Source organism: Colias croceus, chromosome 29 (genome assembly GCF_905220415.1).
Source record: "Colias croceus chromosome 29, ilColCroc2.1".
NCBI lineage: Eukaryota > Metazoa > Arthropoda > Insecta > Lepidoptera > Pieridae > Colias > Colias croceus.
Window position 1 is genome coordinate 3,212,754 of NC_059565.1, and position 17,825 is coordinate 3,230,578.

At 33.2% G+C, this 17,825-nt stretch overlaps 1 protein-coding gene across 3 annotated transcripts in view; it reads left to right on the top strand.

Annotated features, from left to right (window-relative positions):
* Window positions 1–17,825, top strand: part of LOC123704409 (synaptotagmin-7) — a 243,467-nt gene that overhangs the window by 22,950 nt on the left and 202,692 nt on the right. For all 3 annotated transcript variants that reach the window (XM_045652789.1, XM_045652785.1, XM_045652784.1), the window contains exon 2: window positions 1,511–1,612. In XM_045652789.1, coding sequence (XP_045508745.1) covers window positions 1,551–1,612 — 62 coding nt within the window. In that variant the 5' untranslated portion in view covers window positions 1,511–1,550. The remainder of the gene's footprint in view (window positions 1–1,510; window positions 1,613–17,825) is intronic.

A 17,825-nucleotide genomic window follows, 5' to 3' on the forward strand; every position in this document is an offset into this window, starting at 1 on the left:
TACACTAAAAATTATAGAGTATTTCAAAACGAATTCAATTATTATTTAGCAATAATTAGAAAATCCCCGAATTTGCATTCGTGATCGTATTCATAGTGTTTGTCTACACTAATATTATAAAGAGGAAAACTTTGTTTGTTTGTTTGATTGTAATGAATAGGCTCATAAACTACTGGACATTTTACCAATGTTTGCAAGTTTGTGATTACTTTGATAGTTTACCGATTTATAATAATTGTATACTTATATCATTGTTTAAAAATATTCAAACACAATATGATATAGGTACTGATTTATCACTGGTTTCAGTGATGAACTGATGATCAATGTTAGCCACAATACTAATCACTTTCGTCATACATGTGTATGAACTATGATTGATGTGATTTGCAATGTGGTGAAATTTCATAAAAATCACGGGCCAATTTTTTGTTTTGAATCCCACCGAAAATACATATATTACTAATTGCGTTATTAGAATAATTAATTACTATACCCACGATCAATTATTACAATTTACAATATAGTCTTAAATGCATACTAGAGAAACATTGCAATTTGAATCAATTAAAATGCATAGCATACAAAAATAAATTCACAACACAAGAAATTCCGCGCGCAAATCATAGCGCGTGTCAATGAAATCAAGAATGTAATTTATATCAAGCCGACGACGACGCCGAACTAAAGTACCTACAGTACCATTTACCTTCAGTGTACAATACAGTTTACAGACCTACGACGGACGAACAATAATGAGTAATAAATTGTTTACAAAAAAAAACATAGTTTCTAAGGTCATTAGTTTTATTTTATTTTATTGTTATTTTCTTTGAACGATTGGAAATGAAATTACTCAATTTTTACATAGAACTTTGATTTATTAGAATTATGCTCATTATGTATAAGATAACGAACGCGAATGCACGACATCTAGCGCGTCTTATGTCTAAACATCGCCTTTCGTTTAGACATTGACGCGCTAGATCTGTAATAAGTATATAGTCTATGCGCTAGATGTCGTGCTTTATGTCGTGTTTCGCTTGGCAAAAGTCACGCACACTACTGTAGAAGTGTCAAATTTTTCCGGTATTTTACTGTTGTTTTTCTAAGTAAATATTGTAAATTATTGATTAAAAAGGTCGAACGCGCACACATTTCATTATAGAGAAGTGATAAAATGATTAGTTTTAAAGAAATAGTGTCTGTGTTAAGTGTTTAGAGGTAATCAAAAATGTATGGAGGGACGGTCGGAACATCCACCTTAATAATAATTTGTAATTACACAAGAAATGTTGTTAATTTTAGCGTAATAAAAGGATTTCGTTTTAGTTATATTAAAGCTATACGTACCATTTTTATTTCGAGAATGATGGAGCGGTTTTAAATGATTTTTGATTCGTTGGATATGTCTCCGCTTTGTTTTAAAACTACAAAAACTCGAATTTTGGGATGGGCGGAAAGCTAGTTATTTTTATATAATAATATTTTTTTTTTATTTTATTTACAGAGCCGATTCAACAACCACGGATGGTGGTCGAGAGAAGAACATGAGTAGGCTCAACGGTTTCTTAAATCTGAAGACTCCCTTGATAAGTACGAAGACTTTAGGGTAAGTAATAAATAATAGAGAAAGAAACAATCAATTATTGATCTCTTGTGAAAAATATTTTGCGCATTTTTTATTATAGTGACATCTATGAGCAGTTATGCAAACTACAATTGAATAATGTCATTTGAATGTTTTCTTTTTGTAATTGTAGATGGCGTGTATTTTAAATATCGAATAAATTATTTTTGGTTGGTATTCTGTTGTTTTTTTTTCCTTATTCTTTTGTAATATTTATTTAATAGAAAAGCACCGATAAAAGTCTGTATGGTATGAGAAGTTGTTTCCTTTTAAATTGGAATGCAGTTAAGTAAATTTACCTTATTGTTTTTATTTATAATCGAGGCTAAAAATATTACGTTCTATCACAGACTAATAATAATATAGGTACTAGGTTCTATCACATAACCTATAAATAAATTCTTAATTTACGTGCATTTTTTTCTTGTTCAATTCAATTCAATTCAATTTTATTTTATGAATGGCAGTGCCTTGTTCAATTCATTATAATATTATGAATATTTAGTCAGTTTGATCAGTCAACTGTCCACACTACTTGACAGTTGACACTACTATTATATGACTAAAATCTTTTTAGAAATGGAACATTTCTTTGGTAGCTTGGTAATAATATTTGAAAAAACGAAAAGTAAGTTTGTATAGAACTCTGTCAGCTTTGCAGCTAAATCGATAACAAGTTAGTGTGAAGCACAGACATACATGTGAAGTTACCGCGAAAGTACCTATTCGTGAGCAGAAAGATTCCTAAGAAAAATATCCCTCCTTTTTGTTTATTATTTCATATTTTTATTTCTTTAAAAATTTATGTTTGAATGAGCTTATTTCAGGCAGTACTGTTTCAAATTGAATAATAATTAATTTTTATGTTGCTTAGGTAATTTATTGAGAGACCTATATCTTCGTCCAATGCGTATCATCAATAGTAAATTAATTTTACAAAAGTGGAAAAGATGAATTCAAATAGATAAAGTTGCGTGGGTGAACTAGTCCATAATAATATGGATATTGGTTCACCTCAATACTGAGACGGAATTTTTTCCGGGATGCGTCCGCAAATCCGACAATCGCACAGGATATTATCTCTCGTCGAGTTTCCATTCCATTTGTACTTTATTTACATGTTATGTTAAGTACTTTTAGCTTTTCGTGTAATAAATAATTTTATATAGGCTAGGTATAGGAAAATACCTAGGTACTTACTTTTAGCGTATCTGCACAAATGGGACCGAAGGTAAGGGCTAATTAATTAATATTAATTTGGAATTGAAAGGAACATCTGAATAACTCTATTTTGAAATATTTATTTAATAATTTATCTGTGTGAAAACTTGTCTCTCCGCGCGTGTCTTTGTGTGTGTGTGTTTTAAAGCGCGCGTGTGTGTGAGTCAAAGTCAAAGTTGCGTAGATCAAAAGCCTTGTAACTATAGACATTTTTATTTATTTACTAGATTTCCATCCGCGGCTTTGCCCGCGTTTGCAAAGGAAAACCCGCATAGTTCCCGTTCCCGTGGGATTTCCGGGATAAAAACTATCCTATGTGTTAATCCAAGTTACCCTCTATATGTGTGCTGAATTTTATTGTAATCGGTTCAGCAGTTTTTACGTGAAAGAGTAACACACATCCATACATCCATACTTACAAACTTTCGCCTTTATAATAGTAAGTAGGATTTGGCCCTTATATTCCATGACATTTAGATACAATTTACAACAAAAGATACATAGTACGTGAATTAATAACATTAATTACCTATTAATGTCCTGGCCCCTTTCGGGTATAGGCCTCCTCCAACTGTCCCCATTTCCTCCTGTTTCCAGCTACCTTCATCCAGTCTTTGCCCGTCAATTGCAGAATATCAACAACCCAGCGAGCTATAGACATAGTCATAGATATTTTTTTATGAATTATGGTAGCACAAACTGCTTTTTTCACGCTTAGTTTAAGATTTGTCATATAATCAAAATAATTATACATTTTTCAACGTAAAAAGTTTGTTCATCAGCTTAAATTATGAAAACATTTTGAACGCGAGTTTGAGTTTAATTTTAAAAACAAGAACTTTCGCTGTGTCTTATTCCTTGTACCAAACATAATTCTTACAGTAAATAGATTTTCATTTCGTGTAATAACAAGCGCAATTCTTGATCTCAGTGTTATCGAAGTAGAAAATGTCGAACCAAATGTAATATGACATGAGTGGGGAATCTAGCTGTTGTTAGGAAAAATAGCTATGTAAGTATATAGCTTTCAGCTATGTAGGTATATTTAAGGTAATATAAAGAGGAAAGATCAGAGTTTTATGCATTTGTATATATTAATAAATAGATTTAATTTTTTAACTACTCAAAAAAATATTTTACGATTAGGATTTTATGTTCACAGATTTTTTTTTAAATCCTGTTAAAGCCTTAGGGTACGTACATGCGGCTAAGGGCCGATTTTTCAATCCATGGTTAAAACTTATCCGCCCAATAAAGTATTACACGATAATATTAAAATGTCTCCCGTACCTAAACTGTCAAAAACGGGCAAAGAATACATTTTTGAAATGGTAGTTTTATTACGTTATTCGACGAATAAGTATTAACCAAGGAAAAATCAGCCCTAATTAGAATAATTTATGTTCTTATCATTTTGAGTAGACCATTGTATTTTATTGCGTAATTCAGATTATTAATCTCTTCCTGTATTATTTGAAAACGAAAGAACAATATACCTTTAATACGAATACTGCAACATAAATGCATATATTTTTATATTTCATGTATCGAGAATCTCAGTTTATAATAGTTATACGTATCTAAACCTCAAATAAGAAAAGTTCTAGAATAAGCTCAACAACTTATTATTTGGGAAACTATATGACAAACAAAACCTAATAATGTAATCCACAATGTAACCATAGCTTCAAAACAGTAATCCGCCACTAGATTAACGACGAACTTAAATCCAGATTTTCGTTTAGGAATCTGCGATTTCGCTTTGATATCGTACACACGGTTCCGAACAATTTATTTAACTATTTTAATTAAATTATTCCATTTAGGCAACTTTATTTATAATTGTTGTATAATAAAATCACGAGAAAAAGACGTTCATTCGCTTTTTCCGACCTTTTAATTATGAATATTTGATAGCCTTTCTTCATTCCAAATTTCAGTAAAATCCGTGCTGTGGTTTACCTAGTCGTAACATAAGTAAGGTAAACTAACGGTCCGCCCCGGCTTCGCCCGTGGTACATGTTTACGTTTTCTCTACATAAGATCCATCCTCGTACTTCAAGAATTATAATAAAATAAGAATTATCGAAATCGGTTCAGCCGTTCTCGAGTTATGCGCTTACCAACACATTTTGCGATTCATTTTTATATATAAAGAAGATAATATTATGACCATGAAGCGGTATACAAACCCTCTTCTCAATTCGCATATTCTTGTAAACGTTTGCAATTTTTCACTTAAATATCGTGAAAGCTCAACTTTGTCTTTAGTTGCAGCAGAGATTACAACTATTATAAATTCGACCAACAAATTTTACTCTTTTTAGGCACATAATAATGGAACAGTTCCTCCCATACTGTAGTTTTACATACAAATTTATGTATTACCAGTTCTCCGGTCATTTCACTATGACATATTATGGTAGCATCGATGATAAATGAGGAAAAATTGATAAAACAATATCTTTGAAGAGGGTTAGTAAATCGTGTCAACATTTGAGCTCAATCGATGTTCTTTATGAGATTTTGAAACGTTTACAAAAGATTAAATATCTCATAATCGATATTAACATTGTACAGTTGTACGTTTGTTTGGTTGCGTTAATATCGGGAACTATTGGTTCCAATTTAAATATTATTTTCGTGTTGGATAGTCAATTTATTGAGAAAGGCTTAAAATTACCTTCATACTTCGACAAATAGGAAAGAAGCTGTAATGAAAAATGTCGGAGAAGTTTGAAATTGTACTCTTTTTAAGAAGCTATTGTAGCTGCGTGGTATAGCTATAATATGGAATGATTTTTAAACTTTGCAATATACAAATCGTAAATTATTAGGAAAAAAATCTAATTATTCTTACTTCAGTCTAGCAGTGTGTCCCAAATATTAGGTAATACATCTTAGTTAAACGTCAGCCATGACATACTGCAAATGGACGCCTCCAGCTCGTCTCGAGTTGCTTTACTATGATGCTTTTAGCGAATCGATGATGTGCTGTCGTGGCTGGTTGCAAGCAGTTGTCTGTGAATGATCAGCTGGTTAAGTGACGTTCGTCGCTGTGTGGATATTGATTGGTAACCAGGCAGATGGTTTGTAAACTGGAATATAAGATGCAGTCATGTTGTAGTGGTGTGTGGGTGACCTATAAATAAATAATAAATATTTGAGGGTAATTTTCACACACGGCACGATCTAATCCCATACTAAGCTTTCGCTTGTGTTATGGAAACCAGATGGCTGATAAACATACATATATGTATAATTTTAAATAAATACTTATATATAGATAATATAAATCTCGTGTCACAATGTTTGTCCTCAATGGACTCCTAAACCACTTTACCGATTATAATAAAATTCGCACACCATGTGCAGTTCGATCCAACTTGAGAGATAGGATAGTTTAAATCTCAAATCGTTTTAGAGAAAGCGGGCGAAGCCGCTGGCGGTAAGCTAGTACTTATATAGATAATTAACACCCAGACACAGAGCAGACATCTATGTTCATCACACAAATATTTAGCCCGGGTGGGAACCCTAATACATAATAACTAACAATAACCTTCCCTCTGAACCACTCCATCTATTAAAAAAACTGCATCTAAATCCGTTTTTTAGTTTTAAAGGTTTAAGCGTACAAAGGGACATAGATACAGAGAAAGCGACTTTGTTTTATACTAGTTAAGACCTAACCTGCCTTTAAACACCTTTTCGGTATACGCCTTTGAATTTAATATGTGTGTATCACAACACACCAAAACCATTAAACACAATACTTTTACATTTCGGTAGGCTGATTATACTGAAAAGGCAGTACGAAACAGAAACTGGTTCAAAACTATTATTTACTCTGTTTCTGCAAACGCATATTGTATAGTCTGTGGCCTGAAACAAAGGCGCGTCTCACGTGAGGCGTAAATTCAAAACTTGGCTTTATGTTTCGTACTGTTGGCAAATAAATTTGAATAACAATAAATATTTAAAATAATATTCCAGAAAAAGTCACAAACGATTTCTAGTCAAATTGGGCGAAGCAATAAAATACAAATTAATTTTTATTTTTTATTTATTTAAAGTAGCTCATGCTTCCTGAATCTGTGATCCCCGATGAGTACAATATGGGGGTCTTCAAGAAGAGAGTGAACAGGTACATTCTAGGGAAGCACGCTCCATCTAAGGCCACATCCCAGCTTACCATCAGGCGAGATCGTGGCCAAGCGCTCCCCTATAGCAGCATTAAAAAAAAGCTCTACTTACAAAATGTTATAATGAATTTATACATAAAATCTAATGCCACATTAGTTAATCTATTCTTCTTCTTCATCTTCAAGCTTTTTTCAACTGTTGTAAATATTACACAGGCACCTCCTAAAGGAAAAAAAAACAATATTATTAACACAGAAGCAATAGAAAAAATGTTTTTCAGTGCACACATTTTGGAATGCGATTAATCAGTCCGAGATTTATAATAATAATAGGTAATACCTAGATCAAAAGTAGCTTCCCTTAATTTCATTTAGTTTCGATTGGGTTATTTGCATGACAACGTAACAAACTACAGCTACCCATCCTATAGTAGTGTTTAGGTTGTATATAAATTTAGCTATTTTTGAAGTGAAACTTCTTTATAGGGGTTGGAAAAAAATTTAGTGTAGGTAACATTTTTTCGTTACGCGTGACATTTTTCCGTTACGCGCCATCTTTTTCTTATTCCTACCACGTGTGATTCGACGTATTTCTGTAAAGTTGCATATTATAGTATTTTTTTTTTAAATAAGGTACTAAAGAAGTTTCACTTCTTACGTGTGTACACTAGTACACGGACACATTTTTTTTTATTTAACGAATTAAACTTAAAGTTTAAGATCTTTTTATTACATATTTTACTACAAAAAACTCAGTTTCTTAATTAAAAAATTCTTGAAAAAATTAAAATGTTTTTGCCGGCCGTACCTCACGTCATAACTATTATGCACACTCTGAATAAGCCAGCGTATAATTACGGACTATTCTATCACTTCAGTCGCTCACAATTAGACGCGAGAGTCAAATACATGGTTACCTATTACAAACATTTATGAGTGGAATGCAAGGGAATTGTATATTTACGTACGTTATTGTAGTGTGTGTTTTTAATGGTATTAATAAATAAATAAATATTTCAAGAAATTTTTCACACACGGCACGATCTGATCCCATACTAAGCTTTTCGCTTGTCTTATGGACACCAAATGGCTGATAAATATTATACATACATATATATATAATTTTTAAATAAATACTTATATAGATAACTAGCTGTGCCGCGCGGTTTCACCCGCATTACTCCGCCCCTGTTGGTCTTAGCATGATGATATATAGCCTATATTACTCGTGGATAATGTAGCTTTCGAATTTTTAAATCGGTCCAGTAGTTTATGAGCCTCTTCATTACAATCAAACAAACAAAGTTTTCCTCTTTATAATATTAGTGTAGATTAACACCCAGACACAGAGCAAACATTTTTTCATAACACAGATATTTGCCCTGGGTGGGAATCGAACTCACGACGTCTGGCTTGGAAGGCACTACCAACCAAGCCAACCGGTCAGTCAATTATTAATAATTGTATGTAGGCTGTGAGCGGTAGTACCTACTATTTTAGAAATTAAATCCTCCAACCTTAATTAATTAATTAGTTAGAACAAACGTTTATGAACAACTAGCTTCCGCCCGCGGCTTCGCCCGCGTGGTGTTTTGATAAAAGGTAGCCTATGTTCTTTATCAGGGTCTAAAGATTGTCTGTGCCAAATTTCATCAAAATCGGTTGAGAGGTTTAAGCGGGAAAGCGTAACAGACAGACATACAGAGTTACTTTCGCATTTATAATATTAGTGGGGATAGTTCGCATGATATTAATATACTGCTAGGTGAAAAGAAACATCAAAACCGTCAAGATTCAAACAATAAAATGTTTTTTCTCTCTGCGTTTATTTTATCCTTATAATAATATAATATACGCTATTATTATGCATTTTACTACAAAACAATAATCATAATCTATGTGTATATGAAGATTTTTTGGTCAACAATGAAAAAAAATTAATAGAAGATACGATAGTCACTGTCCTATTTTTTATATGAAAAAGAAAATGTTAATTCATTCAAACCATAATTAATTTAAGGGTAAAAATTCATTGAAAGACTTCTAAAAGATTTTAAAATCAACGCAGTGAATTTTTAAAAGCTCAATTTTTAAGACTTGCTCTATAAGGTCAGTAATTCCAGTGTTTTTGAATAATTTATACCGTAATTAATCGCTTAAGAGCACTTAATTTACTGTCATCGTTTTGTTAAAAACCTAAGTCCTTACGTCAATATCTTTATGGAATTCTAAATGACCTTTTATTATGTGTTAAAAATGTTGAAATCCATACTAATATTATAAATGCGAAAGTAACTCTGTCTGTCTGTCTGTCTGTTACTCAATCACGCCTAAACTACTGAAACAATTTGCATGAAATTTGGTATGGAGATATTTTGATACCCGAGAAAGGACATAGGCTACTTTTTATTGCGAAATATGTACCACGGGCGAAGCCGGGGCGGACCGCTAGTATTATATAATACGTAGAACATTTATATACCTACTACTAGCTTTCCACCCGCGGCTTCGCCCGCGCAGTCAAAGAAAAACCCGCATAGTTCCCGTTCCCGTGGGATTTTCGGGATAAAACCTATCCTATGTCCTTTCTCGGATATCAAAATATCTCTTTACCGAATTTTTCAGACAGAGTTACTTTCTCATTTATAATATTAGTATGGATTAATACTAATGGGTAGTCGTAACTTAATCATACCAAAATATCATGATATATTTATGATATCATAATATATCAATACAAAATACATTTAATCAATTGTGGAATTTCACCCTTTGAACGAAAATCACTACATAGGACAAAACAAAGTCGCTTTCTCTATCCCTATGTCCGTATGTATGCTACGCACAACTACGCAACATACTTTAATGCGTTTTTTTTTATAGATAGAGTGTATCAAGAGGAAGGTTTTAGTATATAATTTATTAGGTATTAGACAAAGCGGGCTAAGTCGCGGGCGGAAAGCTAGTTTATAAAAGCTATTGAAATATAAACATACGACCCGTACCAGCCGTAGTAGTAGCATTGAGAGTTTTCAAAGTAAAGTTTATTTGTTACTAGCTTTCCGCCCGCGGCTTCGCCTGCGTTTTCAAAGAAAAACCCGTTCCCGTAGGATTTCCGGGATAAAACCTATCCTATGTCCTTTCTCGGGTATCATAATATCTCTATACCAAATTTCATGCAAATTGGTTCAGTAGTTAAGGCGTGATTGAGTAACAGACAGACAGACAGAGTTACTTTCGCATTTATAATATTAGTATGGATTCTGCTTTTTATTCAGTAGCTACGACTACGTTTCGCGCGATTTTTTTACATGATAATAATATGGTTATTGATATTTTATACAAACACTAGCTGCACCCCGCGGTTTCACCCACATTGCTCCGCTCCTGTTGGTCTTATGTGATGATATAGCCTTCCTCGATGAATGGGCTATCTAACACTGAAAGAATTTTTCAAATTGGATCAGTAGTTCCTCAGATCAAACAAACAAACAAACTCAATATTAGTATAGATATCTATATTTTCATTAAAATTTATCATAGCTTTTCGATCGTAGTTCACACAAACATGCGGTTTAAAGCCAGTCTAATAAGTTAATAACATACTGTAGTTAACTGAGAGGTCTTAATTTAATTTGCCTCCCAAAGCAGCTTACAATTAATTTGTAAATTTAATTATGAATGGAAGACGTTAAATTTAAATTTATACGTGACTCAATTTCAATAAATAAGAAGTGCCCCCTTGTATATAGGCCCTTAATATTTTGTGATTATATTTGTAATTTTGTGGAAATAGTATATTAGTATTGGAGTTAAATAAAAAACTGATATATATTTAATATAGGTACACCAATAATAATAAAAATTAGTTTTATTTTAAATTGCCAATAAATAGTCTTCATTTTAATATAATAATAATGTGGACGTTCTAATGCCTAAATATGCATGAATAATTCAATGTTAAACTATATTTTATTCCAATAATTAAAAAAAAACGACGTGTGGCACTCGGGGACTGCTGCGGTAAAGCTATTGCATGCTATGCCTTCAAGCCACACCTCCGCCCGTCGGAGTGGGGAGCATGAGGTTTTTTCGTTACGGAATTTCTCGATTCCCCGCCTGTGGTCCCCGCGCTCAAGGCCCGCGATAATAGGTAGCTATGCAATAGCCTAAAACTAAAGGGTTTGTTTGAACACGCTTACGGCGGGAATTTTCTCTTGATTATGAATAATTACAGCTCTTTTTTCATGAATAAATATCGCCTTTAAACCCACTAAAACTATTCAGAAATATTATTTACAATAACTTGATTAATATCAACATTAATATACAATACCCAAGGCAGGCAGCACATCGGTATTCACAGCATATTCAGTGCACTCTGGAATCTGGACCATGCAGTTCGTCGAGGCTAAGAATTTAATACTAGTTATAAGCTACGGCTTTGTTTAAATTGTGTTAGATTTATAGAGAGTGAGTTATGAGTTGTTTTTAGGTGATCGTGGAAGTGTTTTTGGTTTATAAGCAACTAGCTTTCCGCACGCTGCTTTGCCCGCGTTTTTAAAGAAAAACCCGCAAAGTTCCAGTTCCCGTGGGATTTCCGTAATAAATCCATTATATTACAAAAGCTGATTCTTAAACATAATATATTCTACACATGACTTGGAGTGCAAAAAATAATATAAATATCAAGGTAAAGTAACAGAGTTTCAAATCGAATCCACACTCATTCTCAACGGGCACTAACCATTGCACCAATAGTTTCTTAGTATAAATCCTACTAACTACACGATTTTAACTTTATACTCTATGTATACTTACTGTATAATCTTGTATAAGATAGATTATACAAGGGAATATACGGGAAAAATGCACACGCCGGGATAATCGTGTTTCGTACACGTAATTTTGTATTTTGGTACGAAATTCTGTTGGGCTCTTAAATCAGCGTATGGATTGAAGTATTTCACGTATTGAAGGTTGATTTTACAATATTTGGATTTGATCTTATTCAGCTGATATTGAACTGTTGAAATTGATATTTTTGGTTTTCTGGCATTCTGCTCTGCTTTATAAATATAAAATTTATTGAATGTGTGTCTCTTAGACACATAAAACTGAAAGAATATAATAAATTCGATCGCTCTGGCGGGTCACAAGTGGCTGAGTTGGTCAGGCATCCGCCCCGGAATGGTGCGAAAGGATGCGGGTTCGAGTCCCGCCTCGTGATCGAATTTTTTCTATTCTATATAAATTTATATAACATAGAACTTAAAAAGTTATACATAAAAAATTAAACAACTGTCCACTGTAACAACAGTCCATCTTTTGATATTTTATAATACAGGCTACAAGAATGTTGAAAATGTATTGTAAAATTATTATCTTAATTATAAAAGTATTACCTTCACCTGTTTGTTAATGATTTTATGTAACTGATTGCTCTAGACTGTAGACTCGATTTTAATTCACTTAAACTAAAACTTTGTATTCTATCAAGAATCGGTGATAATAATATAACAATTAAACTTAAAATGTCTTTTTTAATAATTATTTTCATTCGTCTTTCTACATTATTAAGTTATTGTGTAGGACATTATTTGATGTATTTTAAATAGGAATTGAAAATTCGTTCCTAACTAGTTGTTTCAACTCTACTATTTCCTGACTCTTCCACTTTTACTACTACTTGGCAGCGAATCAACAAAAACACATAAAATATAACTTATTGGCAATAGTTATTCTATAGCCTTGAACCTTATGACCTAATGTCAACAAAACAATCTTTTATTTATTTATTTATTAATTTTTTTTGATATTACTGCGACCAGGCAATCTGTTAGGTAACAATTGGCCTTTATATTGTTTGGAACTCCGTCCGGGAACATGATATTGTTTCAAGGGGCACCTCCAACGACTCCACCCTTGTAGTCCAGTAACAAAATAATAAACATAGGATTATATACCTACCATATTATTTAAAATTTCGTTTAATTCAGAATATTTATAGAATAAGTGCAGGCTAAAGACGCGGCTTTTTTCTACTTCTAAAAACTCATTTATAAAGCACTAAGTTTTCGCTCGCAACTTCACCCCCTTTGTCTAAAACATAACAAATTATATACCTTTTAATTATAAACCTTCCTCTTGAATCACTCTATCTATTTAAAAAAACCCGGATCAAAATCAGTTGCGTAGTTTTAACAATTTAAGCATACATAGGAATACATAGGATACAATATAAGGAATAGGGACAGAGAAAGCGACTTTGTTTTATACTATGTAGTGATTTAAATTGTATAATCTAAATTTCAAAAATAAGTCAATTTCATGGCCACACTCCGTACACGAGGCATTTCTAAAATAAAAGCTTGAACTTTCTGCACACTATTTTCTGTTTTAGCATAGTTTTTATCAGCTATTACCAACTATTAAGGATATTACTATTTTTGTATGTAAATGTTTGTAGTAATCGTGTGTTTTATCGCGATACGTGCAGTGGAAACAGTCTTTAGAGCGAGACGGTCTATTTTTTATTTTAGCACTTTAAAATCTATATATATAAAACTAAAAGGTGACTGATATAGTGATCTATCAACACACAGCCCAAACCACTGGACGTATCGGGCTGAAATTTGGCATGCAGGTAGATGTCATAACGTAGGCGTCCCCTAAGAAAGGATTTTATAAAATTCATCCCCTAAAGGGGTAAAATAGGGGATGAAAACTTATACCATGAAAATTTATATATTCCACGCAAGCGAAGCTGCGGGCAACAGCTAGTACTATATAATGTCCTAATACTATATTGAAATGTAAATGAAATGAAATAAAAATCCTTCTTTGCTGTAGATATAAAAACGAATAGCCTTTAATTATTAACATTGTGGAGTGAAATAAATGATCTTTCATTCTTTCTATAGACAAAATTTTAAAATAAGCAGAGGGCGGCCTTATCGCTAGGAAGCTATCTCTAACAGGCAACCTTTACACTAAAGGAAAGAAATAAAGCAAAATGTGTGTATATTGTATGACACAAAAACCCGCTTAATTCCCGTTCCCGTGGTATTTCCGGGATAAAACCTATCTTTTTGTGCCTATGTGTTAATCCAAGTTACTCTCTATATGAGTGCTAAATTTCATTATAATCGGTTCAGTAGTATTTGCGTGAAAGAGTAACAAACACACACACAACCTCACAAACTTTCGCATTTATAATATTAATATTAGTAGGGATAGGATAGGACTAAAGCAATTTAGACATTCAGCAGCTTTAAAAATAAATAAAAACACACGCAAACATGACTGCCCTTAAAAACCGCGTAATTAAACCTCATTCTTCAAAAATTAAACCAGCGAAAAAATACCTTAAAACTCGGACAAAACAAAAGGCGTATTCTTTATCTGGACTTAAACTTATATGAAACAATAAACTTTTGAAATCCTCAGACCCGAGGCCTGCTCATTTCTGAAAAAATTCTACGCCGCGATGGAGAGACAAAACTTTAAATGCCTTGAAGCGAATAATTGTTTAGGCTGCGTGTACATTGGTTTACTTTTATAGAAACTTATATTGAAAATAGTATGTCAATTGTGGTTTGTTTAAAATAATTGCGAAGTTGTCTACATAACAAACAAACACTACAAACAAATACACTAAGTTAGAGCAGGCTTTTTCCTAGTTTGCGTTAATTTTTAAAAGATTTCAAAAAAGGAAATTCTTGTTTATTTATAAAATAATTTTAAAAATAAAAATTGAACTGTTTTAATTCTTAAATATTGGAATAGATTATAGCAATTTTAAAAACTATAATCGATGAGTCCAACTACTTATAACATAAATTATGATTTTTTTTTTCAAAAAGAAAAAAAATATTATTTAGTGGTTCAGTGTATATGCAACTTTATCGGCACACTCCGTATCATATTTATTTTTGCATTTATTTTTTAAATAAAAAAACTAATTAATAATAACTCCACGAATACTTTTTTATATATGGCGTGGCCTCATTTGAAGTACCGATGACTTTTTGATGTTCATATACCCATGCTACCCGAAAGTTTGTAAGGATGGATGTTTGCTATTCTTTAACGTAAAAACTACTGAACCGATTACAATGAAATTTGGTATGTAGGTAGCTGAACACCAAGAATTAGACATAGGCTACTTTTTATCCCGGAAATCCCACAGGAACGGGAACTATGCGAATTTTTCTTTGAAAACGCGTTCTCGAAGAATTTTCCTCAACTAATGTTGAATCTATACTAATATTATAAAGCTGAAGAGTTTGTTTGTTTGTTTGAACGCGCTAATCTCGAGAACTACTGGTCCGATTTGAAAAATTCTTTCGGTGTTAGATAGCCCATTTATCGAGGAAAGCTATAGGATTTATATTATCACGCTAAGACCATCGAGAGCAGAGCAATGCGGGTGAATTCACAAATCACTATTGTCACAACATACATAAATTTCAATCCTATAATATAAAACCGCATTATTATACCAATAATATTAGTTTAAAACCAGCATGGCCACATTTTGGTGAAAATTTAAACGTAAATTACGGACAAGCGTGAGTTGAAATACAGATTAAAAACGATTTATTAATTAGCAGGTTTTATTGTGGCTCATCGCGCGTTAAGTATTGAGCTTTTTCGAAAAAGCTTTGGGAGATTTGCGATGGGATATGTTGATTTAACGGTGTTGTTGAGTTGATAATTACTTTTTTAATGGCAGAGCAAAGTTAGAGTTATTTCTGTGTAAAGCTATCGTGTGTAAAGCAAAATTACTTATTCAAATTTATATATTATATTATTAAAGTGAAACTTTTATTACATCGTCTCAAACTTTTTGGTCTGTGTAGCGCATGTCGCGTGACGCACGATATATGTACGATAATTATCGTACAAATACGATAATTTTTAGTTAAATGTCTATAAGTAGTGTGAAAAAAGTTTCACTTTTACCGTGGTTTCATAAAACCACACAACATTTTTTTATGTTTATATGTATCCATACTAATATTATAAATGCGAAAGTAACTCTGTCTGTCTGTCTGTTACTCAATCACGACTAAACTACTGAACCAATTTTCATGAAATTTGGTATGGTATGGTAAACACCACCTATCTAATTCTATTGCTTAAATCTAATCCTATCCAAAGGTTGCCTGAAAGAGATCGCTTGAAAGCGATAAGGCCGCCTATTTAACATGTGTACCTATCTTATATGTTTTTCTCTTTTCTTCTTCTTATCTTCTGTACCTATGTGTGTGTTAAATAAAGAATTAAAATAAAATAATAAATAAATAAATAAATATGGAGATATTTTAATACCCGAGAAAGGACATAGGTTACTTTTTATCCCGGGAAAATGATGCAATCCCGGAAATCCCACGGGAACGGGAACTATGCGGGTTTTTTGACTGCGCGGGCGAAGCCGCGGGCGGAAACCTAGTTTCTTATAAAAATAAGGAATTTCATTAAATTTTTCATTCAAACATTCATTTCATTCATTTGACTGGCCGGTTGGCTTGGTTGGTAGTGGCCCTGCCTTCCAAGCCAGAGGTCGTGGGTTCAATTCCCTTCCGGGGCAAATATTTGTGTGGTGAACAAAATGTTTGCTCTGTGTCTGGGTGTTAATTATCTATATAAGCATTTTTTAAAAATTATATATTATACTGTATGTTTATCAGCCATCTGGTTTCCATAACACAAGCGAAAGCTTAGTATGGGATCAGATCGTGCCGTGTGTGAATATTGTCCTGAAATATTTATTTATTTTATTCACATACATATAGTATGTACATCAAAAACAACTTACATACAAAATACATATTCCAAGTTTCAAATGACGTAATATTTGTGTTTCAATGTTTGTCACTTCACCTTAAAGTGCTTTCTAAAGTAAAGGTATATTCTAGCTTGAGTAAACATATTGGAAGTTTGTGTCGGACATGTTTCGATATTATGGGCCCTCTTCACAATGGGCAGTGTTGGGCGAGCAGGGGCCAACATCGACCATCATTTTAGATGTTTTTCATAAATCGCCAATATGGCGGAAAACATCGACGATCGTCTGTTGGGCCAACGCTGCCCAATGTGTAAAGAGTCACTTAGATATACATCCATACTAATATTATAAATGCGAAAGTAACTCTGTCTGTCTGTCTGTTACCTGTTGTTTAATTTGGTATAGATATTTTGATACCCGAGAAAGGACATAGACTATTTTTTACCCCGGGACATAGGATAGGTTTTATCACGGAAATCCCACGGGAACGGGAATTACGCGGGTTTTTCTTTTGACTACGGGGGTGAAACCGCGGGCGGAAAGCTAGTAATACATATATGTATATTATAATAAACAGTTACATCTAAACATGAATTATCTCTAATGGGTACCATTCACAGGCGCACCCATCCGCTGGATTTGTAGCTGGCGACAAGTCCGCGGACAAATCTGCGTGTGTATGTGTAGTTGTGCGCGGCTCGCGGCTCGGCGCGGCGCTCGCCGTCTGGAGACGGATAGTGATAGACGCTTAGATCATTAGATAGACGTGTAGTGTGTGGGCGATGACGGATTGGTCCACGGATTGGTACGGCTCGGGGCTCGGCTCGCGGTGCGTGTAGTGAATGCCGGGCTTTAGTAAATATCATTAAAACTTTAAATCGCTTTGATTGCTTTACAGCCGGTTTCTGGTGTCTTTGGCGTAGAACGTCTCAAACTATATATTCTTGTATATGATATAAGGTCTCAGCACACATATGGGATCGGAAAGGGATCGTAAACGTAACGCCTTTCGCCTCGCTGTCAACCAGGCGTCAAC